General features: G+C 34.4%; 1 protein-coding gene across 2 annotated transcripts in view; it reads right to left on the reverse strand.

Annotated features, from left to right (window-relative positions):
- Vps13c (vacuolar protein sorting 13 homolog C) overlaps positions 1–24,418 on the reverse strand; it is a 171,100-nt gene that overhangs the window by 96,294 nt on the left and 50,388 nt on the right. For both annotated transcript variants that reach the window (XM_026384841.2, XM_026384843.2), the window contains exons 17-26: positions 15,975–16,117; positions 14,980–15,172; positions 13,375–13,489; positions 12,616–12,752; positions 10,208–10,331; positions 8,473–8,590; positions 6,061–6,190; positions 5,161–5,239; positions 4,392–4,531; positions 84–237 (exon numbers count right to left, since the gene is read on the reverse strand). In XM_026384841.2, the coding sequence (XP_026240626.2) occupies positions 84–237; positions 4,392–4,531; positions 5,161–5,239; positions 6,061–6,190; positions 8,473–8,590; positions 10,208–10,331; positions 12,616–12,752; positions 13,375–13,489; positions 14,980–15,172; positions 15,975–16,117 (1,333 nt within the window). The remainder of the gene's footprint in view (positions 1–83; positions 238–4,391; positions 4,532–5,160; positions 5,240–6,060; positions 6,191–8,472; positions 8,591–10,207; positions 10,332–12,615; positions 12,753–13,374; positions 13,490–14,979; positions 15,173–15,974; positions 16,118–24,418) is intronic.

The following is a 24,418-nucleotide window of genomic DNA, read 5'->3' on the forward strand; positions in this document are numbered from 1 at the left end:
TATTATGTAAATAAAAGTGCTTCAGACACACAAAAGTGCTATTTTTATTACTGGCCATTATTTCTATTTTTTTAAACTATTACCTTGAATTTCATGGTAATCCAAGCTGATTTTCTTTAAATAAGACACTGCAGTTAAGTCAAATGTTCTTACTGTCGCCTCTGTTCCTAACTGTGTAACATTAAATACTAGAATTGAGTCTTCTTCTTTCTGTTGTTTAGTGAATTCCAAAATCACCTAAAAGAATTATCACATCCAATAAGAAAAGTGTATGTCATACTTAAAATAAGAAAACCAAAATCTTTCTCCATACATATCACCATGACAATAGTGGAAACACTACTCATATTCCTGATTGGAAAGTATTATCTTAAATTTTATTATCAAGAATATAGGTAACTTATAAAATATTCTTGTAAAATTTAACATTATTGATTTTTAAATTTAAAAAAATAGAAAAACTATGGATTCTTAATATGATTTTCTTAAAATAAGTAATGTTTGGTGATGACAGAAGCATCACCAAAAGCATTTTATTAAAGTGAAAAGTAAGACAAGAATGTTTATTAGCATACTACTACTTAATTCTAGAAATTACAGGCAATATATTCAGCCAATAAAAAAAAGAACATGTGTGGCAATTTGGGGGGGGGGGTTACTGGGGATTGAATTCAGGGACACTAGAACACTGAGCCACATCCCGAGCCCTATTTTGTATTTTATTTAGAGACAGGGTCTCACTGAGTTGCTTAGTGCCTCGCTGTTGCTGAGGCTGGCTTTGAATTTGTGATCCTCCTGTCTCAGGCTCCCGAGCCACTGGAATTACAGACATGTCCCACCACACCAGGCACATGTGGCAATATTTTAAAACCTGCAAGTTCTTTAACTCACTCATCAAAAGGTAGAAATCTTTGGCCCCACCTTTTCAACCTGGCCAGGCTTGTGAATACTTCAATCAATAACGTATAAAAAAATTATGCTATAATGAATTTTGCAGGAAGCTATCCATGAACTGTGAGTGAACTAAAATGATGTTGAAGCCTTTTAGGGAGGAAAGCCTGGTATGGGGAACTTCCAGCAGCAACCTTGCTAGTTTGAGAAAGTCTGGTTCATGTGGCTTCCTACCTCACTCCATCACAAGTTCAGCACAGCACTGCACCGGAGATGGGGTGACTCCTAGCTGAAGCCACAAAGCCTCTCAGAGATGGGTGCAGCTTGACAAAATGCCAATGAACCTGTTTACTGCAAGACCCCAGCTACATCGAGAAGCAAGCACTGAACAAAGACTATCGAGACTCCTCCCGCTGAAACCTTAACCCTGCCTTTGATGTACTCCCCCTTAAATAAAGAATCAGAGCCTTTGTTCAGTTGTTCAGTTCCAGCTCCTATCAGGACTGAAAAACCTATTATATGCTCCCTTTTTATTAATTTCTGGCTCTGTCTTTATTTCTTACTAATTATTTCAGACTTTTTACTTCCAGGCATCTCACACCTCCTAAGCAGGAACCTACCCTAGTGGGATGCTGGTCACCTCGCAATAAATTCTGATGACAGAATTTTAAACTCCCACCTCAGAAAGTTGACCCTAGAAAAAGCTAATTGCCATGTAAGAAGTTCAGCTATCCTGACACTGTCATTCAGGGGAAGGCCTGAATATGTGCTTCAGACAATAGCCCCAACAGGGCCCCCAGCCTGCAACCAGTAGGAGCTAGCAACCTAGTGAGTGAACAACTATGGACATCCACCATGGACTTCAGATTGCATCCCCAAGCAATACATGTATGAAATGAAAGACTATACATAAAATAACCCAGTTGGATCGGTCTAGAATTCCTAACCCACAAACTGTGAGCAAACTAAAATAGCTGTTTTAAGCTCCTAAGTGTTAGGTAATTTGACAGCCAAGAATAGTAATCAGAATGACAAAAATGCTGAATGAAAAAAGGCTAAAATTAATCTTACTAGCAGATGACATAATTATATACTTAAGAAAAACCAGAAGTGTTAGCAGAATAACACTAAGATAACAAAAGGTAGCACAATAAAGTATTAAGTACAGCTGGGCACGATTCTGCATGCCTGTAACCCCAGCAGCTCAGGAGGCTAGGCAGGAGAATCACAAGTTCAAAGCCAGCCTCAGAAACTTAGTAAGGACCTAAGCAACTCAGTGAGACCCTATATCTAAACAAAATACAAAATAGGGCTGGAGATGTGGCTCAGTAGTCGAGTGCCCCCAAGTTCAATCTCTGATAACACACAAAAAAAGTATAAGTATAAAAGTGATAAACAAAAATAAACATCATAGAAATAAATTTTTATTAAATGATATAAAAAGTAATATATAAAATCATGGGTAAGTTTTTGTTGTTTTTGTTTTGGGTCTTGCTATGTTACCCAGGATGGTGTCCAACTTCTGAACTCAAGGGATCCTCCTATCTTAGCTTCCTATGTATTATTGGGACTACAGGTGACACCACCATGCCAACCAAGTATTTTTATGATAATTTTCTAAATATACACTAAGAGTAGGACATAAAGATAAATTTTATCACCAAATTATTTATTTATTTATTTGTTTGTTTGTTTGTTTGTTTATTTATTTATTTATTTCGTGGTGCTGGGGATTGAACCGAGGGCCTTTTGCATGGGAGGCAAGCACTCTACCAACTGAGCTACATCTCCAGCCCGCAAAATATTTATAACCTCAAGATTGTTTAAAAAAAAAAAAAAAAAGTCACACTGGGAAAATATTTTGAAATAGCAATACTATTTTTTCCTTCGGTGTCTGGCTGTTTTTCACTTTACTTCATCATTCAATATTCAATGAAATATTTACTGGGTATTTTCTAATATGTATCAGGCTATGCCATCAACCAAGGACACACCAAGGAAAACAGACCAGACATGGTCCTTGTCCTCGTGAAGGATATATTCTAGAGAAAATGAACATTGCTATCATGTGTTGTGTGATCAAGACTTTGCAATAAGATGACATTTGAGCAAATACCTGAAGCAAGTAAAGAATCAAGCCATGCAGGAAAAGGGTGTCCCAGGCAAAGGAAAAGGCAAGCACAAAGAATGTGCTTTGGTATACATAAAAAAAGAAAAAAGACAAGTGTAAACTCCATGAGGCAGGAACATTCCTCACTATTGTTTCCTTCATGTACAATGACTGGTACATGATGGTACCTGGATACATACTTACTTATTGAAGGAATAAATGAAATGTGACTGCAGCAGAGTGAGCAAGGTGGGAAAGAACTAAAAACAAAGCCAAACATTCATGTGGGGTGACCTGTGGAAGGCCTTATAGGCCATGGTAAAAACTGAGTCATTACTCTGAGAAAGATATGAAGCCAGGGGTTTTGAAGAGTAGTGATATGATTAGAGTTTCACTTTAAAAGGATTACTTTGGCTATTGTATGGAGAACATAGAATTCGATCAAAATGGAGATAGTTAAGAGGCTACTGCAAAGATCCAGGTAAGAGATAATGATAACTCAGTACGTAGCAATGGAAGAGAAGAGCCATAATCTAAATGCATTTGGAAGAGTCAAGGGACTGACTGATATTGTGGATCAAAGTATAAAAGAAAAAGAGAAGTCAAAGAAGGCTAATGGTAGAAAACATACCTCTTTTTAAAACAAATACCAATAATACTTATATTTGTACACACAATTCATATCTGACATTATTTTAGATAAGCTCTCACTTTAGGATATAAACAATAAATAAGAAACATCTCTACTATGTTTTGTTTTCTGTTACCAAGGTAATATAAACTTATTATCAAACTTTAGAATATGAAAAAGGAAACAGGCAAAAATGAAAAACTATAATCCCACCATCCAGACATGAACACTATTATTAACCAAAGAAAATGTATACACCATAATTTTAAATGGATTTATAATCGTTGGTATTATAATGTTTTTTCCTCCAGTTTTATGTTGTAAATATCTTTCCAGGTTTTCTTTTACTATATGACTTTAAAGGCAATAAAAAAAAAACATGTTGGTAATTTAAATTGTTGACATTTTTCCAAATTATAACCATGACAATAAACAATATTATTCAGCACAAAAGTGGAAATTACAAAAAAATAAATAAATAAATGTCACAGAGATTTTCTGCAGAAATGCAAATTCTAATTAATAGTCTTAGGCAATTCCAGAATAGATCAGATTATTCCCATGGGTCATCCTTACATTTTTCTTTAAAAACAGTATTTCATTTTTCAAACAGTCCACATGTTTAAGTGTAAGCATGCACATGCACTGGGCAATAAGAAAGGCAGAGCACATTTTTAATATACTTGATACCTGGGTCTAGCTTATAGTTAAGAAGATAGTGGCAACAAAAATATATTTGTGGACAAAAAGTCTACGTACTTCTTTAATTTCAAACTTGAGTAGAAGATTAATGAGTTCCTCATTTGGAATCTCTGCAGCTTTTTTAAATTCTGTTCCTTTGATACTTTTAGCAATCTGTGAGTCTCCATCTTCAGCATCAAAATACTCATCATCAGACTCTAAAGGAAAAAGATATTCATTTAGTCTTACATAATGTCCACTGCAAACTGCACAAAACACTCAGACCTGAATTTCCCAAAAGTAAAATTCATTAGACATAAACTTCATATACAGACTCAAAAGTCTGAATTTTTAAAGTTCCATAAAGTGATTTAATTTGGCATGTGACTATCAAATTAAAAGTCAAATAGCACTACTATTTTCACTTAAATAATTCTGCTTTTTACCTTATTTCATTTATTCAATATGCAGTAAGATATTTATTGGGATCACCTATCTTATATCAAAGTGCCCAGGATAGACATGATCTTGCCTTTTCAAAGCTTACATTCTAGTTCAAAATTAAAAGAAATCAGACCAGGATAGAAAAAAGTATCACAAAGAGAATGAAGCAAAAACTAAAATAAAGTAACTTATTTAGAATCTTAAGTACTGTCAATCACAAATTGTCATTCATCCAATGAAGGCAGCTGAGCTTAAAAAAAAAAAAAAGTGACCCAAAGTCACAGCATTCGTTAGTAGAACCAATAAATTGCTATAATACTTTCAGAATTCCTTTATTTTCTGAAAATGTTATCTCTAGATAACAATTTATAGGCTTGGCTTGGCAACAGTTTATATTTCTTACCTGATTCCACTCCATCTAGCAACAGTGAAGTACCAAGTAGACCTTTGGTCCCTTCTGAAATAATAGGAATTGAGGATATCTGGCAAAGAATATAAAAAGCTTTCTTAAAATTACTGATTTAGCAAGACTAAATATACATAAATGAGGCAAAGAACAAAAAGTAATAGAAGACAGAGATGAAAAGATACATATACACAATACACAAACTTTCTAATAAGACATCTCATGTAATCAGCTAATAATTGGTTAGATTTTATAAATTATTAAGATTAACATCCACATTTACAAAGACAAAACTAAATATAACTCCAGTAGGTAAGTCTATTTCATCATTCTGTGTCGTTTAGTTGCTGCCAACAACAATACTAAAATGCACGTTTATTCAGGTCCCTGCAAAATGGTATCACCATCAGTGGACTCTCTGATATTTCATTTCAAAGTAAGTAGAAATACAATATTTCTTTTATGCTACAAAGATCATTATAATTAAAGTGACCTAGAACTTTTAAGTCCTACATATAAGAAAATTTTATATCATTAGTTTATTGGCAATTTAACAAAGAAGATTTCTAATTTTGGCTCTATTTAAAATGTTTTACAAATTGATAAAGTTTTTACTTTCATTTCTTTATTTCTTGTCCTTTCAGTCATAAATTCCATAAATCTAACTTTCTATGAATACTTTAAAATAATAATTTTCTAATCAGGCGTGGGTGTGGTGGCAGAAGATCAAAAGTTCAAGGTCAACCTGGGTAACATAGTGAGACCCTGTCTCAAAATAAAATTTAAAAAGGGTTGGGTATGTAGCTCAGTGAGTTCAATCCCCAGTACAATGAATGAATGAATGAATGGTAGTTCTGTGAAAAGAGAAGTTTCAGTATATCTATTATAACCACTTACCTGTCTCTCTGCAGACTGTGTAGATGATTTCTGTGGCAAAGGTATACTGTTAATCAAACACAGCATATCTTTCATCTTCTGGTCAGAAATTCTCACATGCATCAAAGGAAGTCCTCCTGATACTTTAAATCTAAAAATATAAATTAACTGTAAGGTTTCAAAGTCAGCTTCTCTGTATTGTGAAGAGGGGATCAATTTGAGAAAGGACTATATTGTCAAGTCAAAGTTGCTTTGGACATGTTTTAATCTAATTCCACTCTTGCTTCATTTAGACAACATTATCAGGGAATGGAAAGTTCTATGTAAGATAATTTAAGTGTTCCATTCTTATGCAGTTAGAACTTTTTACGTTAACTAATTGTTATGACAATCCTTCACAACTGTCTACTTTTTAAAACCAAAATCACCACACATACTTTATTTCCTAGAATCTCCAATTTCTTATCAGTATCAAAGAACACCTACCCCATTATTCTCTATCTTCTCACTTTTATTTTTTATATGTATGGCAGTGGGAAGCACCTGACATATCGTTTGTACAATTGTTTATTTTGGTTCTCCTGATTAAAATGTAAGCTCCATGAGAACATCCATTTAACTAGTAAACCACCAAGCCTGTATTTATCTGTCATGTAAATTTGGGCAGCTGCTCTATTCTGTTCCTTACTCAGTACAACTGCATGACATTTGTTTGTGTCAATACCTTCCTGGCAGCTATTTGCTGCTCATAGAACTCTTTTAGGTTTATGTTTGGCTTCCTGACTAAACTGTGAACAGTTCAAGTTGACAGATGCCCAATTGCTAGGTGGATTATTGGGGTAGAATAAAGCAGTATTTATGGAGAAATTTGTAGTACTAAATGCCTATATTGGGAAAAATAAAAAGCCTCAAATTAATTACTTTAGCTTCTACCATAAGAAACTAAGAATGAAAAGCAAATGTAACTCAAAGTAAGCAGAGGAAAACAAAAATAAGCAGGAGAGTAGAAATCAGGAAGATTAAAAAAATAGAAACAAAATATAGAAAATAATTTAAACCAAAAACGGTTTCTTTCAGATCAACAAAATTGATTAACACTAGTCAGATTAAGAAAAATAAAGAAAAGACATGAATTACAAATATCAGGAATGACAGAGATAAGATCACTTAACTTAGAGATTTAACACCTTAGAGATTCTTAAGGTGTTAAAAATGTAATATGGAAATACAAAAATAACTTTATGCCAGTAAACTCAATAACCAAGATGAATATATTTCTTGAAATATAAAAAAAAATCACTGCAAACATACTTCAAACCCTTGCTCAAAACAACTAAAATACACAAAAGAGCATTCTAAGGAATAGATAATCTGAATAGACATGTATCTACAAGAGAAACTGAATGTGTAGTTAAAATTATCTCCAAAGAAAATTCCAAGCTGAGATAGCTTTACAGCTAAATCTACCTAACATTCAAGAAAGAAAGAATACCAATTCCACAGATCTTCAAGATAACCAACATTACCCTTATAACAAAACAGGAAAAGCACAAACCAATATCCCCCCCCCATCAACATAGATATAAAACTTCATAACAAAATTTCTGCAAGCAAAGACCACAATATTTTAAAAGGTTAATACATTATTTCCAAGTAAGCTTTATCTGGTAAGGAAAGGCTGGTTTAACATCAACCTGACAAAGGGTATCAGCAACTATTTGATACATGCAACAATATGAATGAATCTCAAATAAATCATGCCGAAAGTAGCTAACCAAAAACTCTATGATTCTATTCATATTAAATTTTAGAAAATCCTAACAAATGTAGAGTGTCAGAAAACACAAATATACAGTGTCACCTAGGGACTAGGGGAAAGGAGTTAGGTGAGGAAAGAGAGACTTGGAGGTGATAGAGACATTCAGTACGTTGACTGCAATAATAGTTTCATGGAGCTATACATAGGTCAAAACTTCATTACATTGGACATTTTAAATGATATAGCTTATAGAATTAAACCACAATAAAACTTGTTTTTAAACAGCAACATAATTTCACAATTATCTACTTAAATTCAAAATTCATTTTCTATTTTTTTTCCTACATTTCTCACAGTTTATATGGTTTCAGGATGAAAATAGCCTCTAATTTTTTTAAGATTTTATTTTATGGATATTGAATCCTGAATTGAATCCATTCAAAAACATGGATTATCAATTTTCATACAACATTCAAATAAGAATTCTAAAATGAGATATATGAGATATAATTCAAACAAATGTCTTCTTTAAAATGTTATTTCTGCTCCAAGACAGAATATTCAGTATTTTTCTGGCTCGCAGAGATACATTTTTTGCTTCCTTAAAATTTAGTAACTGATGGAGATATAGGTCACTTTGTTGATTTCTAATACAAAAGAAGTGCATATATTACCTGGCCATTCTAGCGTCTTTCTCTACCATTGCCTTGGCCAATTCAACATGGATATCCATTGGTTGCAATATATGCATAGTTGATGGATGCTGAAATCGACACTTTTTCCAGTTTTCCTCTTTAAAAAAAATAATTTAAAATATTATTTTTAAAAAATTATCAGATATTCTGTGGAAAACTACTCTGAGTTACTAAAAAAGAGTTATCAGAGTCAATGAACACCAATTTTTAAATCTTTCAGCAAACAAGTTAAATAATCTTTATTTTCAATATAGACTGACAGAAGTCAGTCTGTGATATAAAAATGATTCTAGATGTTTGGAGAACATTTATATGATAATACCTTGCATTTCAAAACAAAAAGGGAAAAAAAACCCAGGGTTTATTACCTCAATCTACAATTGGTGATCAAGGTGAGTGGGTACAGTGAAGAGAGAAAACACAGGTGAAAAAAAAATAAGTTTATGGTTCCTAAGTGCAATAGATATACAAGCTTAGCATTTAATTTCAAAGCAAAAATATTTTATCAAGCTAAATTTTTTGACCAAAAAAAGTGTAATAATCACGATTCTTCAAAAAAAGAGATCTGAAAAACAGATTTCCCAGTGGCTAACAGGATCCTATGCAGATCTTTATTGATGGACTTTTACACCTTGTAAGTCAAACAATTATTCACAGATAAGTATAAGAGAAAAGGCAGTTTTAATCATCTGTTTAAGTACTTCCCCTAAAGGAATTAACAGGCTCCTAATACATAAAATCCAAAATTTTCTTTATGTTTTTATAAATCCTACAAGAATATAAATCCTGCTTTTAGAGATTATGTCTGTACCTTCCTCCAATGACTTATAAAGGGCTATACTCAAGGATGGTTTATACTTATTGCCTCTAGAAACTAAAGTACAATGGACCAAAAATCTATACTTAAGCAATATAAAACACAAAAGCTTTTGAAAAATAATTATCTTTAAAGTTTTAGGACTATAGCTACAGGTTAGGTACCCCTAACTCAAAATGTTTTAGACCAGAAGACATGCCTTGGATTTAGAAATTCTGGGGGGTGTGGAAATATTTTCATATACATAATTAGATATCTTGGGGATTGGACTCAAGCCTAAAAACAAAATCCATTTATATTTCATATATACCTTAAACAGGTAAGATGAAAATTAATTTTACACAATATTTTTAGTGCATGTTCATTTTGACTATAACCTGTCACATGAGAGCAGGAGAATTTTTCACTGTGGTGTCATTTTAATACTCAAAAAGTTTCATATTTTGGAGCATTTCAGATTTAGGATGTTTGGATTATGGATGTTTAACCTGTACTATATTGTAGATATATATTTCTCCAGTATCTATAAAGCAGAAGTTAAAGTAGTACTGAAATGAAGCACAGGCTAATACAGTAAAATACTTAATTATAAAAGTAATAAGGAAAAACACTGAAACATTCCAAAAGCATTAGGACAGAAGCACTTGAACCAAATGAAACTTTCATTTTGTATTCTGAGCTGATAAAACAGCTACAATGCAAAAATGGGCTTAGATAAAAACGTTGCTAGGTAAATTTCTATTTCTAACTGTGATGGTGATTTGCACTGCTAAGTCCTGTTTGGTGTTCTACAGGCTATATATGAAAACAGTTGTCAGAACTCATAAACATATACATATATACATACACTACTAAAGCTACTCAACGTAAGACCTTAAAGGATAAGCAGTGGTTTACCTGCTCTTGCAAAGAGTAGTTGCACACTCTTTATTTCAATATCAAACTTGTCATATGCTTTATCCATTATTTCTTCCAGAGATGAATTAGTAGTTTTCTGTAAACCTTTATCTTTACTGTTGAGCTAAAATGGAGGAAAAAAATTCTTAAATTTTTCACAAGAGGAAAGTACTTACATCAACTCTTCGGTTATGGGTGGAATAGACAAACTCTAGATAGGGCAGAGGGGTTGGAGGGGAAGGGAGGGTGCATGGGGTAATTAATGATGGTAGAATGTGATGATCATTACTATCCAAAGTACAGGTATGAAGATATGAATTGATGCGAATATACCAATGTATACAACTAGAGATATGAAAAATTGTGCTCTATATGTGTAATAAGAATTATTATAATGCATTTTGCTGTCATATTTAAATTTTAAAAAATTAAAAATAAAAAAAAAATCTTACTAAAATGAGATTACCCTTAAAGAATCCAGACTTTACTTAAGTTATTGGTAATTATTTACACTACTTTATTAGGAGTATAATATTTTAGCATACATCTACTATGTTTGAATAATAGGTACCAAGCACATTTTCAATAATTAGATCAGTTACTCAGCTGTCTGCCTTAAATAACCTGACTAAAAAGGAAACTCTTCTTCCTGGCTCTCAGAAGGTATGGCTTAGGGCTCAGCTCCCCTACACTTTGCATCCTTCACCTAAATAGCAGGGTTCTGTTCCTTTTCCTAGCGATGCTATGAAAGCAATTAGGTCATTAGAATTCAGTTCCAATCTCTCTTTTCCTCCTTCCCAGTGAAATTTAGGACTACACTTTTTTAAAGTGTCACCTTTTCCAGAAGATTCAAAATTCAAAATATAGAAGTTCTAATTGCTAGAGATGAGTTTTTTCATATATTTGTTGACCATTTGTATTTCTTCTTTTGAAAATTATCTACTTTAGTTCCTTTGCCCATTTACTGCTTGGGTTGTTGTTTTTGTTTTTGATTTTTGTTGTTAAGCTTTTTGATTTCTTTGTATATCCTGGAAATTAACACCTTATTTGAGGTGGGGGTGGCAAAAGATTTTCTCTCATTCTGTAGGCTGTGTCTTCATGCTTTTGATTGTTTCCTTTGCTGTAAAGAAGCTTTTTAGTTTGATAAAATACCATCTATTGATTTTTCATTTTACTTCTTGCACTTTAGGAGCCTTGTTGAGGAAGTCAGTTCCTCAGCTGACTCGATGGAGAGTTAGGCCTATATTGTCTTCTAGTAGGTGCAGGGTTTCTGGTCTAATACCTAGGTCTTTGATCCACTTTGAGTTTAGTTTTGTGCTGGGTAAAAAACAGGGGTTTTATTGCATTCTACTACATATGGATTTCCAATTTTCCCTGCACCATTTGTTGAAGAGGCTATCTTTTCTCCAATGTATGTTTTAGGCACTTTTGTCTAGTTTGATACTATTAATGTGGGTTTGTCTCTGTGTCCTCTATTCTGTTCCATTAGTCTTCATATGTGGTTGGTACCAATACCATGCTATTTTTGTTACTATAGCTCTGTAGTACAATTTAAAGTCATGTATTGTGATGCCTCCTGCTTCACTTTTCTCACTAAGGATTGCTTTTGCTCTGGGCCTCTTATTTTTCCACATGAATTGGTGCAACCACTCTGGAAAGCAGTATGGAGGTTCCTCAAAAAAACTAAGAATGAAACCACCACTGGACCAAGTTATCCCAGTCCTCGGTATTTATCCAATGGAATTAAAATGAATTAAATGTCACTACAGTGACACAGCCTCAATGTTTATAAAAGCACAATTCACAATAGCTTAAGCTATGGAACCAACCTAGGCGCCCATCAACAGATGAACAGATAAAGAAAGTATGCTTTATATACACAATGGAATATTACTCAGCCATAAAGAATGACGTTATGATATTTGCTGGTAAATGAAAAGACCTGGAGATTAGCATACTAAATCAAATTAGACAATCCCAAAATATCAAAGGTCAAATGTTCCCTCTGATATGTGGATGCTAACACACAACAAGGGGGTTGGGGGAAGAATACTTAATTACTGACAGTAGTTAAAACAAACCTATGCTCCTAGTGTACAATTTCCTAATGTTAAAATATATTAGCAACAGTAACACTGTATACTTAAACTTTACAAACCATGAAAACTGTTTATCTCCAATTCAGAAAAGACGAAAGTAGTCCAGTCCTCAATGTCAAATCACCTACCATTACAGAAAATTCTGGGGTGTTTTGTTTTAATCACCATATAGTATATATAAAATATTCTAAGCTAGGCTTGAAAAAGTAAGTCTATGTTTAGTTTAAGTGAACTGTCAGGGAAAAAACTGCAAGTTATCAGATATCAAGCTACCAAGCTTATCAAAAACAAAAATGCATATATACATACCTGAAATGTACCAAAATCTAAAATGAGAAGATTTGACTTTTTTTGGTGAAAACCTGACTGTGGAATTATTAGATAAGAAGGCTTTAGATTTATCCTTAAATCAAGGACTTTTCGAGTTTCAATAATATGTGTAAGTCCTGAAGAAGACAAAAAAAAAATGATTAAAAGTTCAAGTTAAATATTAGTGATCATACTATTAACAATCAGACTAAGAATTTTACTTCAAAAGCATTAGGAAGAGTGTCAATTCTTCTCAAAGATTCTCAATTCAACATATGAGGTGAAAACTGAATCTATTCAATAGGATATGATCACATCAGCACACATAAGTACAGTAAACCCAACACAGCTACAATTTTATCTAAAGACAGAATAATTTACTATTTCCCTGGTTAAGCAACCAGATAAAATAGCTGGCTTGAGTTTAGAGGCCACATTATACAAAACCCCATATCTTTAAAATTAGTCATTCAACTTCTTAAGAAGTGAGATGGAGGGATATTTCCACCTCAAGCCCATTCTGAGGCAATGTTCCTATAAGTAATGCAGGCAAGAACCACGTGTGCCAGATATTATTCTTTCTCATCTGGTGTAGAAAGTATATTTGGCTTTGGTTAAGCTATGTCCACTAAGTAATACAGCCTGAATACAAATCAAAGAAGAAAACAACCTATATGATTTTAAATATAATGTTTACATTAGATTAGACAACATTTTCAAAGCTTAGTTGATGCTTATATAGACACTCAGATTCTTTACCTGTAGCTGTTCTCTCTTTAATTTCTTCCAGCTTCATCAATGTAGCTGATGTTATCTGCTCAAGATCTAATCCCCTATTTGACTGAAAGAATTCAACTACTGCATTTATGGTTTTCTGTAAAAGAATTTTAAAATACAACCAAGTTATACATAATTCTTCTATATTATAAATTGGGGGGGGCGGGAATGGGATTGAACTCAAAGGCACTTAACCACCGAGTCACATCCCAGCCCTATTTTGTATTTTATTTAGAGACAGGGTCTAACTGAGTTGCTTAGAGCCTTGCTAGTGCTGAAGCTGGCTTTGAACTCATGATCCTCCTGTCTCAGCCTCTCAAACTGCTGGGCTCATAGGTGTGCACCACCACACAGGCTATATTATAAATTTTAAGGTTTCAACTCAATTCTAAAGAACTGTCGCTTTGAACTAAGAAACCTAAAGATATTCTGAGGTGAATACTACATCTTCCTCTGGAGAGGCCACAGATTAGTACATATCATTAAGGTGCCAAATATTTTCTATAGTGACATATGTATCAAAAGACATTACTTCTGGTTTTAGCCTCCAATTAGATGGTAAAATTCCACTTATTGAAACTGTAATTGGATGTTTGAATTTTGAAGTTTAGAGCAATAAGGAAAGCTGTTCACCTTTACTGGCATGTAAAATTAAAAGTAAAAAAGAAAAATCAGGGAGCTGGGACTGTAGCTCAATGATAGGGTACCTGCCTTGCACATGTGAGGCCCTGGGTTCGATCCTCAGAACCACATAAAAATAAACAAATAAAGCTATTGTGTCCATCTACAACTAAAAGAAAACATTAAAAAAGAAAAAAGAAAAGAAAAATCAGAGATTTTGCAAGATGAAAAAATTTTTGGAGATCAGTTGTATAACAGCGTGACTGAATGTATCAGTACTGAAGCATATACTTAAAAATGTTCAAGATGGTATTTTTATGTGAATTTAATGACAATTTATTTTCTTAAAACATTAGAGAATACAATGAGTTCTAGAGTCTTTATAGATTGCTTCTCACATACACTGTTAATCTAGCTCTAAACTGCAAAGTAAAAATAAGTGATGGTAGGGCCAATCTGTAAGTGGTGTGATGAGTAGCAAGCCAGGCTTGTCTTGCTGGTGTGAAGACAGGCAGAATCAAGGGCACAGCCACAGATTCAGAACCTGAGCCAACATTTTCAGTGACACCTAGATGCCAGTGCTTCTCCCCATGTAAACACTGAAATTCTTTTTCATCACTCCCAAGCCACTCTGAATTGGTTCTAAACATTGAAAGCAAAGGAAGAATAAGTTGAAAGGAACTGGAGTAGGAAGTCAGTATGAACTATTTGGTTGAACATGAAACTCTTTCTAATATACTAGTATTTTTTTAAACTTAACATAAGCAGAGATAAATAAACTTTATGGTAGAAAAATATAAGAAAAATCAAAATAAATTGCTAATTGTGCACTGCTTTTGAAACAAGAAAAAACTGTTTCGAAACTTACCTATTAATAAATGTTAAATATGAAAGAGGAGAAATAAGACAAACATACATCAGAAATACAAGATGGTTTCAATAGAATTACTTTCTCCTTGTACTTACAGCATCATAGATGACCTCTACAGGCTGAGACTGAATGATCAGGGTCTGGTCAGCAGGACTATTCTCCGGATTAGTTTCAAACTCAATTTTAAGCAAAGATGATGCAGTATCACCAATTGAAGCCACAAGTGATGGTATAGAATCTTGCTGTCTCAGACCTGTTATATACCAGTGTTCTAATTTTGCTTCTATCCTACAATCAATGTGGGGTGGGAGGGAGGAAGTAATAAGATCCATTACAATATAATGGGTTAAATTACAAGTTTTCCTTAAACTTCTTCAAAAGTCAGGTTCATGCCCATTACCCAGAGTTAAAATGCAATCTCCTTGGCTTGGCATTCATTACCCATACAATCTGTTTTTGTTGCTGCTGATGTTGTTGTTATTGTTATTAACTCCATATCATTCACATGAAAAACTCACTTTAGACAACCCAAGAGTACTGCAGAGGTTCTGCTCACTGCTACATAAATAAAAGCACATGGCCCATGGACAAACTCATCTATTTCCAAGTGACCTGTAATATCTACCATCGCATCCCTACTTCTCCTAGTGTCCTGTTCAGCTAGTTCAAGTTTTCTCCTGGCCAAGTTATTCTCTTCTACAACTGAGCCTGTGTAGCATTGACTACGAGGTATTTAATTTTACATTACCTTCTCACAGTGAGTTAATATGCTACATATTTCTTGAATTATGATCTTTTTTGCATATCCTCTCTTATCAACTTGAAATGCTGGAACTATGCATAGCTTTCACAATATGGAGTCTATAGATTAATAATATTTGTGAAGGAAAGGAGGGTATGTAGAAAAAATGATGAACTAGCTTTATAGTTTCAAAATAAAACAAGCAAATATAAAAAAGACTATCTTGGCCTACATAAAGGAAAAAATTTTTTACTAATCAGTTTATTTAATGCTGAATAACACTCCTTCTTTGGGACCTAAATCATAATTAGAAATAAAAATAGAAATAATAAGTTTTTTAAAACTTACTTCACTGCTTGTGCTCCTGGTCGCTGAGATACTTGCGTGCCAAGGCCAATTATCTGAATTTTTAGTATTTCCGGAATATTTTTACTTTCCCTGATTACAACAGAGGTACTTATCAACTTCAGGGTCATTATATGGGCAACATACTGTATGGTAAGAAATAATGAAAATTGTTAAAGTTTAAGTAATTATTGCTTTAATAGTTTCTTCTTAATTAAATAGTTTGAATTATAAAGTGATTCAATAAAATATGGTAGATTCTGGCATCATATACTTACAATAAATGAGTATTAGAAAATTCCATGAATTAGCCTACTCAATAGGACATTTACAAAAGATCCAAAAATTCATTTCTCTTACTTTTAAAAGAGATTAAGAAAAATGACAAAACACTGTATAGTAGGAATATTCAACTCATCATCTTTCACTAAAGCAAATTAAATATTTCAGACCATTCTCTAGCCAAGACAAGAAAAACTATAAAGAACATCTTCCTCATAGCTATGAATATTTACAAGACACTGGGGGAAAAAAATGTGACCCAAAAACTATTGAGTGAAATTGAAGGTAGGACAAACACCAAAGAGATGATCCTAGAATCTAGGAATGTGTTTCCCCTAGACACATTTAAAAATTTAAGTGGTTGCAGCCTGAAAGCTAACAGCAAGGGTGGCAGGTTCAAAGCAGAAAACCAGGTCCCACCAAGGGAGCATCTAACAATACAACCACACATAGAGAGTCAATTTATTTTCAACCAAGGGGCCAACTAAGGACTCAATTTGCATATGGAAAAAAATAAATCTTCACTTCTGTGCCACTCTAAGCACAAAAATTAATTTAAGATGAATGCAAAACTAAATATAAAACCCAGACCACCATAAAATTTCTAGACAGAAAACAAAGGCAAGTATCTTTGTTAACTTTTAGTAAGCAAAGATTTGTTGAACAGATCTAATATTAGTACCAATCAAATAAAAATTTTAAATTATTTTTTCTCATAAATAACCATCATTAAGAAAATCAACAGACAAGTATACAAGCTCAGAAATGACAAATGACTGCATGTACTATCTTTTTATGTACATACAACAAGGCTTATAAGCTGAATATTTAAAGAACTCCCATAAAACAATAAAAGAATAAACAAAAAAATTTTAAATAGGCAAAAAGCACTGTGTAACACTTCACAAATGAACATATAGAGATGTCCAATAAGATAGAAAAAGATGTTCAACATCATCAGCCATCAGGAAAATGCAAATTAAAATTTATAGTGGAATTTCTACTAGAGTGTCTTAAATTAGTAGTTTAAAAAATCAAATGAGGCAAAGAAGAGGCACAAGAGAAATAACTGGAGTGGATATAAAATATTATGACTACTCTGGAGAATTATTTGCCAGTTTTTTAAAAAGTTATATATGCATCTGCCCTGTGACTCAACAATTCCACTCCCAGGCATGGAAAAATTAACAATTCCACTCCCAGGCCACTGTAAACAGAAAATGTATGTCCACAAAAGACTTGTACAAGAATGTTCACAACAGCCTTATTTGATAATAGCCAAGAATTAAAACAACAAAAATATTAAGCAACAGGAGATGGTTTACAAAATGAGGTATATTAGAAACATGAACTACTATTCAATAATTAAAAGGAACAATCTATCCATACTCATACAACATGGATGAATACCAAAAACATTATGTGAACAATAGAAGCTAACAATATACATAAATGCATGAACAGGAAAAAACCATTTGTGGTCACATAAGTCATAAAGTGGTTGCTTTTGGAGAGCAGGAGAAGAAAAATGACTAGAAAAGGTCAGCAGGAATGTTTGAGGGATGGAAATAGTCTCTATCTTGGTTTGGATAGCTATTACATAGGCATACTCTACTATCCAAATTCATCAAAATGACCTTAAGATCTGAGTGCTTCGTTGTACATGAATTCTACCTCAAACAAATTTTAAACACACTATTTATAACAAACCCCCCAAAAGATGTTCAACATATACAAAGAAAACCAGAAAACATTATTTAAGAATAAAATGTTATGGTTTGGATATGAGGTATCCCCCAAAAGCTCACATGTGAGACAATGAAAGAAGGTGCAGAGAAGAAATGATTGGGTTAAGAGAGCCTTAACTCAAATCAGTGAACTAATCACCCGATGGGATTTACTTAGTGGTAAATGAAGGCAGGTGGAGTGTGACTGGAGGAAGTGGGGCATTGGGGGCATGGCTTTGGGTATATATTTGTATCTGATGAGTGGAGTCTCTCTACTTTCTGAGCTGTTTCCCCTTGCCATACTCTTTCCACTGTGATGCTCTGCCTCACCTTGAGCCCCAAAGAATGGAGCCAGCCTTCTATGGACAAAGACCTATGAAACCATGAACCCTAAATAAACCTTTCTTCATCAACAGTTGTTCTTGTTGAGTCCTTTTAGAGTCACAGTAGCGAAAAAAGCTGACTAAAAACAGGGCATATGCTTTATTTATGGATCAGAAATTCAATACCATAAAAACTTCAATTCTCCCCCATATTATAGATTCAATAAAATGGCTATCAAAATCTTGCTCTTTTCATACAAACCAATCATCTGACTCTAAAATGTATAGAGAATTTAAAGGGTCAAGGACAGAGGTAAAACAATCTTAAAAGAAAGCCAGAGTGGAAGGATTTACCCAGCTAGCTTGCAGGACTGATTACAAAGTTTAAGTAACTTACTACTAAGACACACATATGGTAAATGTAACAGAACAGAATTTCCACAAATGTACAGACACCTGACTAGGGATGAGGGGTGAGAGCAGTGAGAAAGCCTGGTCATTTCAATAATGAGTGCTAGGCCAAGTAAAGGGCCATAAAGATGGACCATAGGTCTAACTATATAAGTCAAAATAATGTGAACCCTCTGGCAGAAGACTAGGTGTATGACCTATTGCAGTAAGGATTTTTTAAATTGGACACAAAAAAGCACTAGCCATAAAGGAAAAGATTAACAAATAAAATAACATTGAAAATAAAAATATGTCCCCATTAAGAGATAACATTAAGAAAGTAAAAATGCACATTACACTGTAGGAAAAGATATTTTGCAAAGTAATTAAAAATTAAAGACAATCTACTTTGTTGTACTGGAAAACAGTTAACAATCCATCCAACTAGCAAAGGTCTTATATACAGAATATGTAAAGAATTCCTGCAAACCAACAAGAAAAAGACAACCTAATAATGATTAAGAGATGAAAAAGCCACACAAAAAAGAATGTCTAAAAGGTCAATAAATACATAAGAAAATGCAAAAGCTCTTTAGTCATCCAGTAAATACAAAATAAAACCATAGTGAAATACAACTGCATACCCACCATTAAGAATGAATGAAACTAGAAAAGGCAGAAGATGGCCGAATGGAGGGATCGATTCCCTAGTGGCTCCATGATGAGAACCAAGAAAAGCAGACAGGCAGCTTTTCAACAAAGTGGGTGAATGATCAAGAATTAGGAGGGACTTTACTGGAATTTAATACTGAACACACAAAACAGTTCAGGGACTCAGCAGATCTTATAAAATAAAATAAGGGGGAAGATCACCAACCCCACATCTACGATAGCAGCCAGAGGTGCAAGCCAGAACAGTCCCTAGGGAATGCAGTAAAGCAATAAAGGAATTAAAGGAAGCCCCATTACCAGGAAGACTAAGGCGTGTCAGGGTACGGAGAACTTAGAGATAGGAGACACTGTTCAAAAACACAGTGAGCTGTGCTACACAGTATCTATGTATAGGAGTGAAGCTGCATCTCTATCAGTGGCATACCTGAAGGACAGCAGAACCATTTTGCAGCCATGACACAGGGACTGGCAGCTCAGGGAACTGATTACTGGCAAACCCAAGCCTGGCCTGAAAAACAAGCTGGGCAAACCCACTGGTTGTGGAAACCCACTTGGCTACTCCCTCCTCCTCCAAACTGGCTGCTTGCAAGACTGGTGGGGAGAGAATCACATGACCAGGAATTTGAAAGGTTGGGGACAGGAGAGATACAGCTCAGAGACTGAATCAGAGACCAGGAATTGTGGGGTCCACAGGCAAAGGATGAGGCTAAGCACAAACTCCTATACCACACGAGTGGAAACCAAAGGAGATTCCTGGGCGCAGTTTTTCAACATGTACTAGCAATTGCTGGGCCTTGGAGGTGTACTGCCTTAAAATCTCCAGACCAACTGGCACCCAGCTAAGAGAGAAGAGCATACCTAGCCCTATATCCTGCCTCCAGGAGCTTTTCATCTAGGACTAACCCTCTCACCCTAGCAACCCCAACCATCCTGAAGGTGGAGCTAGCATCAAACTCCAGACAACCCCACCTAACTGCTGAGAAGATAAGCTCAGAAACTCTAGAACTCAAAAAAAAAAAAAAAAAAAGAAGTTCAATTTTTTCACTGAGACCGTTTTCCTTTTTCTTTTCTTTTCTCTCTCACATATCTACCATTTTTGAAACCAAGTATTTTTCATGCATCAGTTTACTGAGGACTAGGATTTCTGAATAATATAGTATAGCTTTGTTGTGTATTCTTTTAATAATACTTTTTTCTATTTCTAATTTTTTTATTTTTACTGTATATACATTTCCTCTCATTTATATGTTTCCCTGAATTCTTTCTCTCTTTTCTCCTGAAAACAGCCAACTTCTATTAATTCCTCTTGCACACGTCCCATAATTCTTTACTTCTGTATTCTCTCCTTCTTCTTCATAAACATCACATCCTACACCACTTCTATTTCTGCTTTGTCCACCATTTGAAATTGTAAACTCTTTGCAAACTTACTGTTTATACTGTAGAGCAATAATTGCATACATCATTTTTGTCTATTGCAACAAAACTATAAACATCTTAATAGGTGCTATTTTAGTTAAGGCTGTAAACTGTTTGCATTGGGTACTGTGATTATTTATCTCCCCCTTAAAGGTGAAGTACAGGAAAACTTCAAGGGACTCTATACATCCATAGCACAGAAACTGTCCTGCCTCAGATCCATACTGCTAGATAGGTAGACACATAAACAACATGAAAAAACAAGGTACAAATTGCCCTAAACAAATTAAGATAGTCCAATAACAGAATACAATCCACCAACACCACAGTAGAAGCAATGACAGAGAAGGAGTTTAGAATATACACAGTTAAACTAATATGTGATATAAAGGATGAAGTAAGGAATAAAATCAGAGATAAAACTCAGGAGATGAAGATCACTTCAATAAAGACACAAAGATTCTGAAAAGAAATCCTCAATAAAGGAAGAAATGAACCAATTATAAATTCAATGGAAAGCATGACCAACAGATTAGACTGCTTAGAAGAAAGAACTTCAGGCAATGCAGACAAAATATATAATCTTGAAAACAGACTTGGTCACAAACAGAAGGTGTTAAGAAACCATGAAGAGAACTTCCAGGAATTATGGGATTACATGAAAAGACAAAATTTAAGATTTATCAGCATAGATGAAGGCACAGAGATACAAACCAAAGGAATGAACAATCTTTTCAATGAAACAATATCAGAAAATTTCCAAAACCTGAAGAATAAAATGGAAAATCAAATACAAGAGGCTTAGAGGGCCCCAAATGTTCAAAATCACAATAGACCCACAACAAGGCACATTATACTAGAAATACCTAACATACAGAATAAGGATAAAATTTTTAAATGTAGTAAGAGAAAAATATCAGATTATGTATAGGGAGAAACCAATTAGGATCTCAGCTGATTTCTCAACCCAAACTCTCAAAGCTAAGAGGTCTAGAATACTATATCCCAAGCACTGAAAGAAAATGGATGTCTACCAAGAATTCTATATCCAGCAAAATTAACCTTTAGATTCTAAGATGAAATCAAAACCTTCAATGATAAACAAAAGCTAAAAGAATTCACAAATAGAAAGCTGGCACTACAAAACATTCCCAACAAAATATTCCACGAAAATTAAAAGGAAAAAAAAAAAGTAAAGACCAGCAAAGGGAGGAACTAAACTAAAGGAATACTCAAAGGGGAAACTAATTCAAAGTAATAATCAAAATAAACCAAAATTACTGGGAATACAAATCATATCTCAATAATAACTTTCAACGTTAATGGCCTAAACTCATCCATCAAAAGACATAGACAGGATGACTGGATTAAAAAACAAGACCCATTTGTTGAAGAGCCTATCTTTTCTCCAATGAACGTTTCTGGAACCTTGTCTAATAGAAGATAGTTGTAGTTATATGGGTTAGACTTTCTGTCCTCTATTCTGTACCACTGGTCTAACAATCTATTTTGGGGTTGGGGTTAGGGTTAGGGTTAGGGTTAGGGTTAGTTTAAGGTCTGGTATAGTAATGCCACCAGATTTACTCTTCTTGCTAAGGATTGCTTTGGATATTCTGGATCTCTTATTTTTCCAGATGAATTTCATGATTGTTTTTTCTATTTCTATGAAGAATGTCATTGGGATTTTGATCGGAATTGCCTTAAATCTGTGAGTGCTTTTGGTACTATGGTCATTTTGACAATATTAATTCTACCTATTCAAGAACAAGATAGATATTTCCATCTTCTAAGGTTTTTAATTTCTTTCTTTAGCATTCTGTAGTTTTTGTTGTGTAGGTCTTTTACCTCTTTTGTTAAGTAGATTCCCAAGTATTTTTTTTTTTTAAGCTACTGTAAATGGGGTAGTTTTCCCCATTTCCCTTTCTGTGGATGTGTCACTGATGTATAGAAATGCCTTTGATTTATGGGTGTTGATTTTATATCCAGCTACTTTGCTGACTTCATTTATTAGTTCTAGGAGATTTCTGGTGGAATTTTTTGGGTCCCCAAGTATAGAATCATACTGTCTGCAAATAGTGATAATTTGAGTTCTTCTTTACCTATCCATATCCCTTTAATTTCTTTCATCTGTCTGATTGTTCTGGATAGAGTTTCAAGAACTATGTTGAACAGGCTATCTTTTCTCCAATGTACGTTTTTGGCATCTTTGTCTAATATAAGATTACTGTAGTTATGTGGATTAGACTCTGTGTCCTCTATTATGCCACAAAGCAAATCTTAGTAAATACAAAAATGTAGAGATACTACTCTGCATTCTATCAGACCACAATGGAATGAAATTAGAAATCAATGATAAAATAAAAAATGGAGACTAAATAATATGCTTTTGAATGAACAAGGGGTTGCAAAAGATATCAAGGAGGAGATTAAAAAATTCTTAGAGAGAACACCAATACAACATATCGAAATCTCTGAGCAAATCTTTACCACAAAAACATCAGATATACAAAGCACTCAAAAACCTTAACACCAAAAAAACAAATATCCCAATCAATAAAGGGGCCAAGGAACTGAACAGATACTTCTCAGAAGAGGATATCAACAAACATGAAAAAATGTTCAACATCTCTACCAATTAGAGACCAAATAAACCAAAATGACTGGGAATAAAAATCATATCTCAATAATAACCTTCAAATCAAAACTACACTGAGGCTGGGCACAGTGGCACATGCCTATAATCCCAGCAGCTCAGGAAGCTGAGCCGGAAAAGCATGAGTTAAAAGCTAGCCTCAGCAAAGCGAGGCCCTAAGCAACTCAGAGAGATCCTATCTCTAAATAAAATACAACAGAGGTTTGGGGATGTGGCTCAGTGGTCCAGTGACCCTGAGTTCAATCCCTGGTACTCCCGCCCCTCCCCCACAAAAAATACACTGAGATTTGCATCTCACTCTGGTCAGAATAACAATCTTCAAAAATAAATGGGGGAGATCTAAGATGGCAGTGGGTAGAAAGTTAGCACCCCAGTGACCTCACTGCTGTGCTACCAGTGAGCAAGTTCAGAACAGCTGGATGCTGTCTTGTCAGGAATATTCAGCAAAGTTGGGCTACAATGAAACCTAAGGAAGAGTTTAAATATCTGAGGGGCAGTGATGTAACTCCGATGCGAGTGAATCTGAGCCAATTCATTTGTGGAGGTTCTGGCCACAGCTGGAGGTGAGTGAGCATTGCGGAGACCTGCCAGCAGCACAGAGAAATGGAACTTTGGATAATGTGAGGATCTGCCAACCGCGCCTCTGCAGGGCACCAGACAGAGATATGAAGTTGGGACTTAGGAGACAAACAGCCTAGATCCACCCACCTCACCGGACACCCGGGCAAGGAAACCGGCGACCACCATATTTGAGAACTGATGTCATCAGCGTTTGGCATTTCGGATCGCATGACAGCGAATTCGGCGACAGAACAGGTGTATGACCCTCAGCAACCTCCCCCCCACAATACAGCTGGGAAAACTCAAAAAATCTCTCTCCAACTGGCGTGAATATCAGAGATGAGGGAAACAGAAAAGGCACCTGACCTCCAACTCTCCCTCCCACCAGCGGCAAAAATCAAAACCTTTCTCACCAGCTCT

Source organism: Urocitellus parryii, chromosome 6 (genome assembly GCF_045843805.1).
Source record: "Urocitellus parryii isolate mUroPar1 chromosome 6, mUroPar1.hap1, whole genome shotgun sequence".
In the NCBI taxonomy this organism is placed as follows: domain Eukaryota; kingdom Metazoa; phylum Chordata; class Mammalia; order Rodentia; family Sciuridae; genus Urocitellus; species Urocitellus parryii.